The sequence below is a fragment of the Rutilus rutilus genome, assembly GCF_951802725.1.
Source record: "Rutilus rutilus genome assembly, chromosome: 7".
In the NCBI taxonomy this organism is placed as follows: domain Eukaryota; kingdom Metazoa; phylum Chordata; class Actinopteri; order Cypriniformes; family Leuciscidae; genus Rutilus; species Rutilus rutilus.
The window spans coordinates 45,681,579-45,697,064 of NC_140221.1; the positions used below are offsets into that span (position 1 = coordinate 45,681,579).

The 15,486-nt window shown below is 36.2% G+C and overlaps 2 protein-coding genes across 2 annotated transcripts in view; both read left to right on the forward strand.

Moving 5' to 3' along the window:
* LOC311293503 (cytosolic phospholipase A2 gamma-like) overlaps positions 1–15,486 on the forward strand; it is a 66,460-nt gene continuing 50,974 nt past the window's right edge. Inside the window, exon 1 of the mRNA XM_084413848.1 lies at positions 1–268. Coding sequence (XP_084269974.1) covers positions 140–268 — 129 coding nt within the window. The 5' untranslated portion in view covers positions 1–139. The remainder of the gene's footprint in view (positions 269–15,486) is intronic.
* On the forward strand, positions 6,230–13,331 carry LOC311294551 (uncharacterized protein). The gene is made up of 10 exons (XM_084415491.1): positions 6,230–6,349; positions 6,866–6,952; positions 7,186–7,281; positions 7,364–7,462; positions 7,777–7,872; positions 7,954–8,061; positions 8,183–8,275; positions 9,597–9,757; positions 12,052–12,161; positions 12,462–13,331. The coding sequence occupies exons 1-10, from the start codon at positions 6,283–6,285 to the stop codon at positions 12,610–12,612; spliced, it is 1,068 nt and encodes a 355-aa protein (XP_084271617.1). The 5' UTR covers positions 6,230–6,282; the 3' UTR covers positions 12,613–13,331.

Below are 15,486 nucleotides of genomic sequence, written 5' to 3' on the forward strand. Positions count from 1 at the left end.
TTAGTCATTTAGCTGATGTGTTTCTGGAGAATAACTTATAGTACACTTGTTACACGTCAATATCCTTTGAAATGAGGAACGGAAAGTGCTGTTATTATACACTAATGCCCTGTTTACTGTCATTCAGGAGCTCTTTTGAATGTGTTTTGGATTCTCTAGAAAGCAAGTGACTGCAAAAGCTATGATGGTTTATCAGAAAACTGATAGCTCTGAAGAAATCATGAAAATGGACATGGAATATGAACGGAAGACAACATTTAGCAAAGGTTTGCTATGATACTAAATTGTATTTGATACAGAAAGATGTCTTTGTGTTGTGTATGAGAGAAAGAGTTTTAGTTAGTTGCCTGGTAACACTTCAAAATCACTTTCATTTATTTTTATATATTATATGATGCTTAGTATAAAATGAACTTTAGATCAATGGGATGCCAGGAAGTTATTATCTATCCAGATGCAATGGTGTGACATTTGTTGGTTGTCATTATTCACAGACGCTGGAATCCCGGGCAGCCGGATGACTGGAAAGATCACGGTCTGGGAGAGGAAGGAGAGGATTGTGGGCAGATTACATATACTGGGAAACTAAATGACAGCCACTGCTCCAGCAAAATGAGATTCATTTGCAGAGTGTAATTCTGAATCTGAACAGAGCTGTGGTGTAGGGCCGATGGAATATTTTCATCAAATTCTGTTTGTTCCGTTTGAAATTTTCTGGATTTCATTTTAATGGTTAAATTAAATTTTAGTAATCAAAAAGCATGTCTAATTAATTGAAATCACTTAACAACAATTTATTAAAAGGTTAACAAAAAATGACATGTTAGGGCGCTATGAAATACGTTTTTTATTTTTTTGATCAAATTCTGTGTTTTCTGTTTTAAGATTTCTGTATTCCATTTTAATGGTTTGATTAAATTTTAATAATTAAAAGGCATGTCTAATTAATTGAATTCATAAAAACAAATTATTAATTAAAAAACAAATAATTTCTATCAAATGAAGGCATAAAACATTAATTTAATGTATCTTTTAATCATGTGGAAAAAAAATATTGTCAAACAAAGTGCTGCACAACATGGAAGAGAATTTTTTGATTATTCCTTAAAAATTGTTTTAATAATAATTTTTTATTATTATTAGTGTTAGTATTATTAATACATTGAGACGTAGCTAAATTCTACTGTACTGCTGGACAGGTTGCTTTGAAGACTTTGGAGTTTCTGTGTGTTTGTGATATGACGATAGTTTTTCTCAAATGAAGTGGTAAAATGCTGATGAAGTGACTCTCAGAGTGGCTCTGGAGCTGAAGTTCATGCATTCATGTCCTCATATGAAGCGGCAGAGGGGGAAAACACCGCGAGAATCACTACAAATTCCTTGAAATACAGCATTATACAGTAAATTATGTTTTTATGTCTGGGTTCCACAATTACGTCAGCATTTTCCGCATTGTGGAAATCATAGGGCCCTACAACAGGTGCCATCAAAATGACTATTTATGGACATTAATGCCAACAGTTTCTGATAAATTCTTAGAGGGAAAGAGTGTTATATCATTACTATATACATATAGTATTTATTGTTATTTTTTATATATTTTTCCTCCATTTTAATTTTAGTTTGTGTTATTCATTTCATTTTCAGTTTTTTTTTTAAATTCTGTTTAATCAGAAATTCAGTATCAGTTTAGATGCTTTAAATTAGGGGTGCACCGATCCGACTTTTTCAGTCCCGATACCGATACCGATGCCTGGGCTTTGTGTATCTGTCGATACCCGATACCGATCCGATACTATAGTTGAATTAATAATAAACTGTATACCTTCCACCTTATACCTTCCTTGAAGGCACCAGACTTTACTAACTAAACATAACTAAGACAAAATAACAGATGTATGTAATGTGTTCTTGTGTTGTATTCTTATTTATTTAAAAAACAATTGTGCATTCAAATCGAAAATAGAATATAATCAAACTTCTTTAAATAAATGGTAAAAAAAATCAAATTAAAATGTAGCGGTGGAAACAAAAAAACTGTGTTTCCAAAAATTGTAAACATGTAAAAATATAAAGTGCAAAGTCCTGCAACAGGAATTTAAAATGCAACATAGCAGCTGAACCTGAGAATAAAAAAATAAAAAGTTGGTCGAACAACAACTTGATCACACATACAAATAAAAATAACCAAACATTGTAATGTGTCACACCACCATCACAAACATGACCTGTGAATGCTCACTTAATCAGCAATGGCAAATTTAAATGTCAGTTTTAATGATCATTATGTTTCATATTTTTAAAAATGAAAACAAAAAGAAGCAGGGTTGTGTTTTATATTTCGTGTTGTTAATATGCAGTAAAGATAATCAATGTACGCGTTTGCCTGAACCACATTTATGTGGGCATTCAATATGTTTAAGATTTTTTTTTTTTTAATGAAAAGAGGTAGAGTGGTGTTGTATAACATACTTCGTTTTATTTTTGGCTAAAATATACATAAAGAGATTACCGGAGTAGCCAGAGCGATTCGCCACTGGCGCCCTGTGCTCTTCACAGATGAAAGCAGGTTCACACTGAGCACATGTGACAGACGTGACAGAGTCTGGAGACGCCATGGAGAACGTTCTGCTGCCTGCTTTCATCTGTGAAGAGCACAGGGCGCCAGTGGCGAATTTGCCAATCTTGGTGTTCTCTGGCAAATGCCAAACGTCCTGCACGGTATTGGGCTGTAAGCACAACCCCCACCTGTGGACGTCGGGCCCTCATACCACCCTCATGGAGTCTGTTTCTGACCGTTTGAGCAGACACATGCACATTTGTGGCCTACTGGAGGTCATTTTGCAGGGCTCTGGCAGTGTTCCTCCTGCTCCTCCTTGCACAAAGGCGGAGGTAGCGGTCCTGCTGCTGGGTTGTTGCCCTCCTACGGCTTCCTCCACGTCTCCTGATGTACTGGCCTGTCTCCTGGTAGCGCCTCCATGCTCTGGACACTATGCTGACAGACACAGCAAACCTTCTTGCCACAGCTCGCATTGATGTGCCATCCTGGATGAGCTGCACTACCTGAGCCACTTGTGTGGGTTGTAGACTCCATCTCATGCTACCACTAGAGTGAAAGCACCGCCAGCATTCAAAAGTGACCAAAACATCAGCCAGAAAGCATAGGAACTGAGAAGTGGTCTGTGGTCACCACCTGCAGAACCACTCCTTTATTGGGGGTGTCTTGCTAATTGCCTATAATTTCCACCGGTCGTCTATTCCATTCCCACAACAGCATGTGAAATTGATTGTCAATCAGTGTTGCTTCCTAAGTGGACAGTTTAATTTCACAGAAGTGTGATTGACTTGGAGTTACATTGTGTTGTTTAAGTGTTCCCTTAATTTTTTTGAGCAGTGTACTTAGTAATTGACCATCATCCCACAAATGCGGCATTAAACTTGTATTTACTTTACAACATTCCTTAAACTTTGAAAGAAATTATACAGAAAGCAAGATGCAGGATTATTGAGGGTGGACTCAAACTTGATGCTCCTAATAGCATCATTGTCATGAATCAGACCTCTATGGCCACCGGAGGGCACCCTCACCTGAGTATTGACTTTCCCGGACTCCATTTCCCATGCACCCCGTACAGAGACTAATCACCTGCACAGGTGTTTTCCATTATCTGCTCTACTTAAGCAGCATTCACTCACACTCATTGCGTGGTCTTGGTTTGCCCCGGCTGACATTTCTAAGCGTTTACCTTGATATTCTGTGAATGATCTTGGATTGTTAGACTACTGTTGATTCTCTGCCGCCTGCCCTTGTGATCTTGCTCTCTGGAACTTCGACTGCTTTGCTGCCTGCCCTGACTCTTGCCTGGTATCGTTTCTGTTTCTGCTCTGCCTCTGATATTCCTGCCACTGTTGTTTGAACACTGCCTGTTTGACCCTGATCTTGATTATTAAAGATAATCTGCAAATGGATCCACATGCTTCCGACCCCTCATTACAATCATATTGGTTCTGTTCATTTGTACATTGTACAACTCTTATTAAATTATCCTTAGAAACAGTTACAGATCAAGTTTTACATATGAATTACTCTTGCTTCCCTAATTCAAGATTATCTGATCTTTAACATAAAAAATTGTCTTTTTTAAGGTGAGACTCTTTCTTGTGAGTGGATTTTGCTCCATGTAAACGGTTCCTTTCTGGTTCACACATTTGTATTGCATGTATTATGAAAGTATTTTCCACAGTGTTTCATGGTCATGACATGGAAGTTGAACGACTGGATGGACATTAGACAATTTAGTGTCACTATCTCCTGAGAGCATGCATAATGGATAAGTCTTTAGCTGTACTTTTGAGTGTTCTTGAAGGTTTATTTCATGGGCCTGTGCACTTCCAGTTATTCTAACTCTAGGAATGAGGTAAAATACCCACAAATGTGCCGTTAAACTTGTATTTACTTTACAACACTCCTTGAACTTTGAAATAAATGATACAGCTCACAATATTAGATGCATTAAGCTGATAGCCACTCATCAGTATGCTTAAAGGTCTGATGATTAGTATTTTCATGCATCTGTATAAAAAGTAAGATACAGGATTATTCAGGGTGGCCTCAAACGTTATGCTCCTAATAGCATCATATTGCTTCTGTGCATTTGTACATTCTGTCTTTTGTTTGCAAAGCAACTCGATATTAAATTATCCTTAGAAACCGTTACAGATCAAGTTCTACGTATGAATCAATCTCGATTCCCTAATTCAGTATTTTTTTACATGTTTGAAAGTCCAAGCTCAGCACAAATGCAGTGTTTTGCACACTCAGCGAAATGATTTTATTAGAAGTGCTATTTTAAATGGTAAAAAGAAAAATTCCCTAAAGCTTTCAGAAAGAATTGACGCACAAGTAAGAAGACTAAATAGCAAGTGACCAAATGAAAACCTAGATCTTTTTGGGGTGGGGGGAGAGGGGGATATTTTAAATAATAAACTACTGTCTATTATTTAAAAATTACTAATAAATTGCATGTTGGCAAATCAACTAATTGCATGATGTAAAGTAGACATGACAAGCGTCATTAAACCTGTCATGAAGAAAATGTACATGCAAAAATAAATTAAAGCTGCAAGCAGCTTTTATCGGGGTTCAAGCAATTAAGGCCTTTAAGCACAAAAGCATCAAAAGTGATTAAGTTTTATTTAGCAAGCATGTAACCACTGACATAATAGATGGAAAAGACCATTTACAGCCAATACAGGCAATGTACCATAGGAAATATATGGTTTAAAAGCTTTTTAACAGTTATAGCGCCACCTATGGTCCGATTTCCATAAAATTGTGCATGCTTGTTAATGATGTTATGTCACATATGCTCACCAATTTTTGTGAAGTTCATTTAGGATTTATAGGCTTTTGAGTGTATTTTGTCACGCCCCTTTTCTAAATGACCCTGTTACAGCCATCCAAATGCAAAAGTGCAACTTTTTTTTGATAATTATTGATCTAGAGCAGTGATTCCCAAACCTGTCCTGGAGTACCCCCAACACCGCACGTTTTCCTTTGTCTCCCTAATCAAACATACCTGATTCAACTCATCAGCTCATTAACCCATGTGATAATGAGCTGTTAATGAGCTGATGAGTTGAATCAGGTGTTTGATTAGGGAGACAAAGAAAACATGCAGTGTTGGGGGTACTCCAGGACAGGTTTGGGAACCACTGATCTAGAGAGTCCAGAGAATTGTCCTAGACTGGTTTGGTTCCGATCGGGCGAAAAACCAGGGACTAGTTCGCAAAAGTAGGAGATACACAGTTTGTCCGCCTTACACCACTGTGATCCCTGGCTTAAGTAAGACACTTGAGTCTAGGACAAACGGTCTTTGTACTTTTGGTCGCTGTAGCGCCACCTATGGGCCAATCGGGGTCATACTCTGATAGGTTCTCCCCAAAGTGAGGCCTACCATCTGACCAGGTTTCACGTCTCTAGGCCTTACGGTTTGGCCTGCACGGCGCGTTTTACAAATCCTTACAATTACAATTATAGGGTTTCAGCATTTCATGCTTGAACCCCTAATAATCTTTAGTATTAAATGTTTCCCTGTGTTTGTCTGGGTAACAGAAGCGAATCTTTCCAGACGGAATTCCCTAAATATCACTTCCTCAGAATGTGGAAGTGAAATTTTTTTAAGGAACATAAATGATTATATAGGAGGTGGTGTTTTTAATTTCAACCATAAGCAGCAAGTGACTTAAATTTGCTCACATTATATTGTCCTTTTATAGAAAATGGATTCTTCTGAAAGATACGTTAAAATGGAGATGGAATGTGAACCAAAGAAATCATTTTGGAGAGGTTTGGAAGATTTACAATATCACATTCAGTTGGAGAAACTATCTTAAAGCTTTTACAGCATGAGTGAAATGGAAAATGTTTCGCAGTTACATTTATTTTAATGTCTTGACAGACTTTTTTTAATCGTTATTTCAAAAGCAACTTTTATATTTGAAATGTAATTGGAATCGAGAATGCTGTGAATGTTTCTTCCTCAGGGGAAGTTGGTACTGGATAACATCTCAGATTTTTAACCAGTGAACCTTCAACAATTAATCATATTCATGCTAATTATGGATATATATATATTATTACTTCTCGTACTATGATGATTTAAACAAACTTCTAAGTATAAACTTGGGTATGTCACTTGTTCCGGCACCATTTTGCTACAGACATGAATAATATCTCAAAATGTGTGGAAAAATGCAAAAAGAATTAAAACATGGCATTGCAAAATTAAATTATTACATTTCAACATTGTATATGTGATATTATCAATATAAATAAATCAAGGATTTTGTCTGTTTTCTTCAGGTTGCTCAAATCACAGACAAACTGGCATCCTTGTGCTTCTAGGAACAGTTTGCATGATTATTTTCATCATCATGACTTCTGTCATCTGTGAGTTATTAATGAAATACTGTCTTTAGTGTTTTGCTACTAGACTGCTTTCGTTTAGCACTGGTGTGGATATGGACTGCAACATCTTTGTGTTTTCAGTGTGACAAATACTGTGAACATGGACTTTAATGTTGTGATATGAACTGAACTGCTTTGCTCTGAGCTATTTGAATTAGCATATGAATTATGTAAAATATTTGCAGAGAAGCTGAAAAAGTTTGTTTATTTTGAAGTTTCGCATCAAGAAAGAAAGTTCTCAATGCTGGAGAGTTGGATTAACAGCCATACTTCTGATCTAACCTCAGTCAAATCTGAGTTTCAGACCTCAGGTGAGAACTTCATCATCATCATCATCACAGATCAGTTTTGATAATGGACTTTTAATTAACAATTTATTCATTTTTTTGACAGGTAGTGACTTAGAAAAGAAGGTTTCTGAGCTGCAGAACTTAGTATCCAGTCTGAGTTCATCTTTGAACATGTCTGGATCAATTAACACAATGACCAAAGGTTAGCGTCTTGACTGCCGTAACTCTGATGTTATATTTTGTTTTATTAGGGCATTTATGAATAATAAATAACAAAAAACAGAAGTATCACAATGATAATTCATGTTTTTTAAAAATCTTTTTAGAACAAAGTTTAAACATAAATTCCCTCCATTATTAATGTCTGTTTGGGGTGAAATCTTTAATGCAATGAATTTCTGCATGATTTAAGTGTCTCAGCAGGGCATGACTGTTAAACATCTCTTCTCTTTGACACAAGATTTAATACGTGCATAAAATCATTGATTATTACTTGTCCCTCTTACTCTCCAAAAGAAATGCATGAAACGAAGTTGTCTAATATTGAGACCTTGATGACTGATCTCGGCTCGTCACTGAATTCACTCGCATCCAAACAAGAGGAGAACCAGGGTGAGTGTTAGACGTACATTCAGCTTTGAATAATCCTCATATCTAAGGCAAGCTGTATATTTCTATTTCTTTCTCCTACAGATCGCCAAAAGGATTTGATGAAAAGTTTGGAATCGGCAGTATCAGCTTTTGAATCTAGCCAAACACGGGACCGTACGATTTCAGCTGCGATTTTTTACCATGCACAAAGTAATTTTAGAAATTCTAACTGTATTCATGAAATATCACGTTCTTCAGAATTGTGCTTTTCTTATATTAGAGGTAATCGGGCTGATATATTGTTCTGTTTGGCTTTTGTCTCCGGCTAAAGTGGAGATGGCAAGCTCTCTGAAGGACATGAAGAATACAGTGGAGGAACTGGCATCATTAGTTCAAGCTTCATCTTATAAAATATCATTAACCAGTGAGTAAACTCAAAATTTAAGGTGTAATATTGTGCTTATGTAGTTTCTGTTTTTTGGGGGTTTTTTGTTGCCAAAAAAACCCTCTAAATCTGTAATGGTGCAAAAAAATTTATATACAATAATCACAGACATTCTGAGCAGGATTACATTTCCTTAATCTGCATGAGATGAAAAACAGAAAGTGATTTGCTGTGTAATTATTTGTGAAATATTAGTTAAAGCTACACTGTGTAATATTTTAAGTTGATTCTTAGCAAAAAAACACTTTGTTCTTTCAAAATGATACGTTCTCATTAATGAGTAATCACTTCTACCAATTAATCAAGTATTCTCGTAAGCATAGAATCTGCCATTTAGAATACATACGAGCGAGTCGCTCGAATGGCGGCAGCCATAGATATCCATATAAAGGCTAGATGTCTTAAGGCGGAGTCACTTCCGGCATCACCGGCGGCCATCTTGCCACAGGGAAGCTGTGAATTAAGGTGAGTGATCAGCACGCACACAAATCCTCTTATCTCGCTGAAATCTTGACGGATTTACAAACGGTTTGGTTTCTTACCAACGTTATTAAAGTGGCTATAATTCTTTCATATGGAAGTCCATTGTTATAATTATTCATATGTATGCAGTATCATAACTACATCTCTGATGTTTATAACAAATCAAACCGTTTGAAAATCGGTAGAAAATTGAGCAAGTTATGGTTATTTAAAAGTACATGCACCATGTTACGAGTGAGCGAGCACCCTGTGGTAAGATGGCCGCCGTGTGCGGACGTCGACCTCCATTGGCCAGCAGCGCGGACGAGACATCTAGCCTTTATATGATATCTATGGCGGAAGCCATGTTGCGCCTCCATCTTGAAAATACATTAGACAAAGAGGGACATACCTGGAAATTCAAGCTTCGCCTTTTGTGTTTTTACACTCAGTGGCACCGTGACGAATGCGAGGGGGAGATTACTCGCGACTGCCGGCAGATTTGAAGCAATACGGCCACCGTAGGAGTTAAAACGCCCTCGGAATGGGAGGGGCTAGAAAGTAATATTCAGTTGGTAGTCATAAACAATTTCACCGCTAGATGGGAGAAAATCCTACACAGTGTAGCTTTAAACCTCCTCCCCACAGAGAAAACTTGTCATGCCCAGGGTTTATAGGGAGTTTATAGGCAATGCAAATGCTGTTGTGTGATAAAACCATTAATGACTTTCTTGATTGAATCACGAGAGGAGTTGACTAACCGAGTGTCTCAGAGAGAGACACTCACTTGTTTTGTCTGGGAACTAAAGTGTTAATTTAGTTTTGTCCTCGTACATAGGCTCACTCACATCAGGCTGTAGTGGACTTGAGTGGATCCCATTCAGAAACAGCTGTTACCTGTTCTCTGGTCACTCAATGAACTGGACCCAAGCAAAAGATTACTGCGAAGAGGAGGGCGCGTTACTCTTAAAATTAGAAGACGGCTCTGAAAAGGAGTGGGTGAGTACCAGAAACACACACACACACTTTTCCTTAACCCTTTCAGGGATAGTGGCCACTGTGAGAAAACACCTTTTTTTATTACCTCTCATATTGCTTTATAATTTAAAGCAGGAATGTTTCCATTTTTTATGGTGTTTTAAGTAGCGGATCGGAGGTCATGTGTTCGCAGTGACTACAACTAGGGATGTTCATTGGGGGGTTTTCCTAACCGACAACCGAATCTCATTAACTGATCATTAATCATTAACCGACAAGATTAGAATTCAATTAAAATAGAAAGGATTAGTGTCTGTGACCCATTAAAAATACCAACATTTGTTTTTCAGGGGTTTAGTTTTGCATGTGCAAGTAACAGCATAAACAACAGAACATGAGGATACAAATATCCTCACATCATGCACCAGTAGTGCTTATATCAACAAAAACAATATATATATATAAAAGGAATAAATACGCAACATATATAATTCACTTAAAGGTGCATTGTGTGATATTTAAGAGAATCTGTTGACAGAAATGCAATATCATATACATAACTATGTTTTCAGTGGTGTATAAACCCCTTACATAATGAACCGTTATGTTTTTATTATACCTTAGAATGAGCATTTCTATCTTTCTATCTCCTTACATTGACATGTTTCTACAGTGGCCCTAAAGGGACAAACGCGTTTCGTCACTATGTTGTTCTTCGTGCAAAGAAGCTACAGCTAAAGTCAGCGAATAAAACACTGACACAATGATGAACAAGTAACAATAATAATTAAAAAATCAATAAAAATAATTAAGTAAATATAATTTCTTAATTTACCTTTGTAAAGAAACCTCATTGCTTAACTGGCTACTCTCTGCTGTCTCAGGCGACGACATCACTTCCTTGTTGGCCAGCGTAACCTCTGTTGGGTGCAATTTGCAACCTCACCACTAGATGACGCTAAAAGATCACACACTGCACCTTTAGATAATTAACAGAGTAACAAAACTGTGTGATTAGTGGGCTATATGCTGAGTTTCAGTTCATTTTTGTGACACGCTGCAAAAACAAGTTCACAGAAAGGAAACCGAGATGGCAGAAATTGGCATCCTGTTTGTTTTACAAAAGTTTTTTGCTTTTATTGTGAGTGTGCACAAATAAAAGTAAACCCTTTACAGTTTTCTAATCATGTCTTACTCGTATCTGTATGACCATATATGACAGAGTACTTTAAGTTGTTTCCACTGTTATAAAATTCAAGTGATCCCGCCTCACGTGCACACACACAACATATCTGCACACACACAACATATCAGTTCTAGCATTGCTAGCTTGACATCGCAGCCTGTTCATTATCAAAATTAATATAGTCAACCAAAACATAAAAAGCTACACTGCTTAAGTTAAATAGTCTGTAGTGTAAAATCTATGCCGTTCAGCGTGAGCATTTCTGAGCATGTGAAGGATGATGTTTTACATGGATATTGGAACGCGTGTGAAGTACAAAGCCTAGTTAATATAACAAGTTATAGTTTAGCATCCATATACATCGCAAATATGGAAACATCGTGCCAAATGAGAGAGGCAGGCTTACGTTTGCCCAACGCAGGTTTCTGTTTTCGCTTTAAATTAGCTATAAACTCTATATGCCGTGCATCAGTTACAGGCTTTGTTTTGTAACTATGTTTGACTGTATGGTCCCTGTTAAATAAATAAATAAAATAAATGATTTTGTTTTGTCTTGACGTTTATAAAGCTACTTTTATTTTTCATTCTTGTTCCGTTCTGAATATATTATAACATGTAAATGATTTGTTGTGGCGTTAGGAGAACTAAAATAGCCTATAGATATGTTTATAGTGTTTTTTTTTAAAAAAGATTTCGCTTTATTTACCCGTATTTTACATTAATGTTATAATAATACATTTATTTTAAAAAAAGGTGACATATACACAACCTGTTTTTCTCTTAAAAGCAACATTTTATATGTTTAACGTTTTCAAAATGTCTTGAAAAATGACTTTAAAAATGACTTGCATTACTTTTTAAACCGTTAAACCGATTGTATTAACCGGTCAAAATTCTTGCTCTTGGTTAACCAGTTAATTATGAGCATCCCTATCGCTACAACTATAAAAATGACAATTTTATAAGGAAAACTTCGGTGGTTTTCATTGTAACCTTTATGCCTACAGAAAAAACAGGGTTGTTACGTCATGTAACCATCGTGTGTATACAGGTGTCTGTGCATGAAAGGGTTAATACCTTTATTCTGCCTTTCAGTATTTTTTTTTTTTTTTTTTTTTCCTCCTCCTAGGAATTTGTTACCCATTTGGCCAAACCATTTGAATACTGGATCGGTCTAACGGAACAGACCACAGGCCAGTGGAGATGGGCGGATGACACTAATTGCACCATGGACAAAGTGTGAGTTGAATTATGCAGTCACAGTTTTCCATATCGAATTAATTTTCCATTATGTCCATTATCCACAGCTTCCACGTGATATCTTAAAATGATTCCCCTCAATTATTGGCCTTTGTAAACGAAAGTTAGGATAGGAAGCAATCAATTCAAGATAATGTACTTTAAGAGTTTGATTGTTAAGTACATGCAACTTGATTAAACAATCTTTCAGCCATTTAAATAGCTGTTGTAGGTCGTGGACATGGGATTAAATTACCAAAAAAAGTTTTCTATATGCATTTTTTTTGGCTTTGGTTACAGACACTGGGGAACTGGGCAGCCGGATGACTGGCAAGGACATCCGTATGGGGGAGGAGAGGACTGTGCACATATAACAAAAAGTGGGATTATTAATGACAACCACTGCTCCCTCAAAATGAAATTCATATGTAAAGGATCTAAGGATTCTTAATTGCAACCTGTTTGTACGTTGACCATACATTTGTTGCGTTTTATTTTTTCTTTATTCATTTACAATCCTTTAATCATAATCATTCAATTATTCCATTCAATCATATAATCGTTTATTCATTTTTATTACATTTCCTTGCTCTCGGAATGCTTGCTGTTGTCGTTTAATCTTATGATCGTGTGGTTTCCAGAGATATTTGTGTTCACAAGTTAAGAGATTTTTAGTGTCACAGGACAATAATCGGTGTAATGACACTTGTTGCATGTGTGCTGATCAAACGGATTACAGGACGAAGTCCAACAGGGGACGAAGACCAAAGTAAGGATGAAGGTCAGAAGAAGTTTGCAAATAAGATTTTATCATAACTTTTCAGGGTGCTCTCTTCTGGATTTTTGGGGCAGATCATAGGAGTATCAATTAGAATAGAATTAAGTAAAATTGGGTAAGAGAGAAACATAAACCACTTAATTGGGGGAAATTGAAAGATGCAAAATAAGATACACCGGTGTTTTGCCAGATGAGAAGTTTATTCTATGCATCATCATTTACTCTAATTCATTCCTTTTATAACTGTTTTAATTTCCCTTGCTAATTTTCTTTGCTTTTCTTTTGTGATTATTTTTATTCCTTTCTATGTAAAGCACTTTGAATTGCCATAGTGTATGAAATGTGCTATATAAATAAACTCGCAGTGTCTTACATGATAAATAGAAGGCTTCAAACAGACCTATGGGGGTTATTTATATTCTTAACAACAATTGATGTTAAAATTAAGAGATTATTATGAATTCACAACCCATTTTTTAATGGCAAGCAACATGTGAAACATATTCCACTCCTTCTCTTAGGGTTAGGGTTAGGGTTAGGGTAACCTAACCCTTAGAGGAGCTTAACTTAAATATAGCTTTCCTGTGAAATAAATAATATAAATATAAAGTATAAATATACTATACATTTTTATCAACAAAAATAGGCTAATCACATGTAAAACAACACTGTATAGTTTTCACTATATAAATTAAATATAGAATAATCCTCTTAAATCCACTGAGGAGCAGTTATACATTTTTCCTTTTGTCTTTTGATTAACTTTAGGGACAAACAGCAGCAAGTATATTAGGCTACTGTCACTTTAAAACTGAATCACGATCCAACATATACAAAGTGCAAAACTGAACCTGAAAATAGCTGTGATATAGTGAAGAAAATGATACTGTCCTATATACAGTCAAACCTAAATTTATGTAGACACCTTCAACATTTCTCACATTATCAGTTTATTCGCTATAGTTTAGAAAATGGTGATAAAATATGACAAGAACTCAGTTGATATTTGACTGGTTTTGTCCATCCTTCTGTTAGACTGTCTCGCACATGAATTATGCTGAATATCTATCAGCTGGTAAATTTAACTACACAATTAGATAATACCAGTTTAGCTCAACCAATTACCCAGCAATGCTTCATTTTGTTCAGTCTGTGTGTAAAAAGAGCATTAGCAATTAAAGAAAACACACTGAAAAAAACATGCTCAGGTCAAAGTGTCTGAATCATTTTTGGTCAAAATTGTTATAATGAATATGAAGAATTTTTGGGTATAATATGTCACAGTTTACTTTATTTTGCTATCCTCACTCACATAAATGAACTATAGTGTCCTGCACACACTAGTAAAAAAATATCAAAAATATATCTGGTATAATAATTTTTGGTTTGACTTCGGTAGCAAGTCGGTACTGAAATTTTAAAAGTGTGACGATACCAGCATTTCCCCCTAGCATTTGAGTGAACATTTAAACATTTATTCATTTAGCAGACGCTTTTATCCAAAGCGACTTACAAATGAGAACAATAGACCTTAAACACCTTTCTTAAACACCTCTGATTGGCCATTGTGTTCACAAGCTCAACATATACTGTATGTCTCTGATTGGCTACAATGATCAACGCTTCAAAAACATGTTGTAAATAGACATCTTTGATGCTCTTCTCCGAGCGTTTACGCTGATACACACGGGAGCGTTTGAAAGCAGATCCGCTGATAGACGCCTAAACACTATGCAGTGTTTATTCCTTTGAACACTAGTTGTATTACCCTGTGTAAGAAAGCAAAAGCAAACCCTTCAAAACTTCTGTTAAAAATATTAAACAAAAATAGAGTCAATGCATAAAATAGTGAATATTTAAAGTCCCCTTTGTAGTCAATAATTTCATCCTTTAAAACTCATCTTTTTTTCCTGTAAAAATTTGTAACTCTACACCCTTGCTTCATTTAGAATACGCGGTTCTATGAATATGCAAATTAGCCCCGCCTCCATTCACTCACTCCAGCTCGGATTACCTGATCCACTCTCTCAACTTTACTGTAGTAAACACTGCACAATGGCACAGTGGAAATACTGGTTTAATTCAGCCATATATGTTTGAACCAAAAACTCAGAAGAAATCAGAAGAGGAAGAGTGAATTAAACAGGTTCGTCTACAAGTCCATGTGTCAGAATGGAAATGCGTTTATGTAACGTTCTCTACAACTTCGAACACATAACGGTAATTAAGCCCTTTGCTTAACTACGTTATCAAACAGCTAATAATGTCTTGCTAATGTTACACAAACCATGTTCCCGTTCGCCATCTCAGAGTCAGAAAGCTGCCTTCTAACAATCATCAGAAACGCTTTAAAGGGGTCATATGATGCGATTTCTTGTTTTCCTTTAGTGTGTTATGCAGCTGTTAGTGCAAGTATAAGATCTGCAGGGTTACAAAGCTCAAAGTCTTAAACCCAAACTGCTTTGCTAAACGTTTTCCAATAATATCGGTAAGCATCAAATATGAACTCATACAGCATCGATACATTAGCATAGCATTACTCTATAG

Excerpts from the sequence above, each read along its gene's own strand:
- LOC311294551 (XM_084415491.1), top strand. The coding sequence starts at position 6,283 with ATGGATTCTTCTGAAAGATACGTTAAAATGGAGATGGAATGTGAACCA. Across the intron at positions 7,873-7,953 it reads CAAACAAGAGGAGAACCAGG|ATCGCCAAAAGGATTTGATG; the intron begins GTGAGTGTTAGA and ends TTTCTCCTACAG. Across the intron at positions 12,162-12,461 it reads AATTGCACCATGGACAAAGT|ACACTGGGGAACTGGGCAGC; the intron begins GTGAGTTGAATT and ends CTTTGGTTACAG.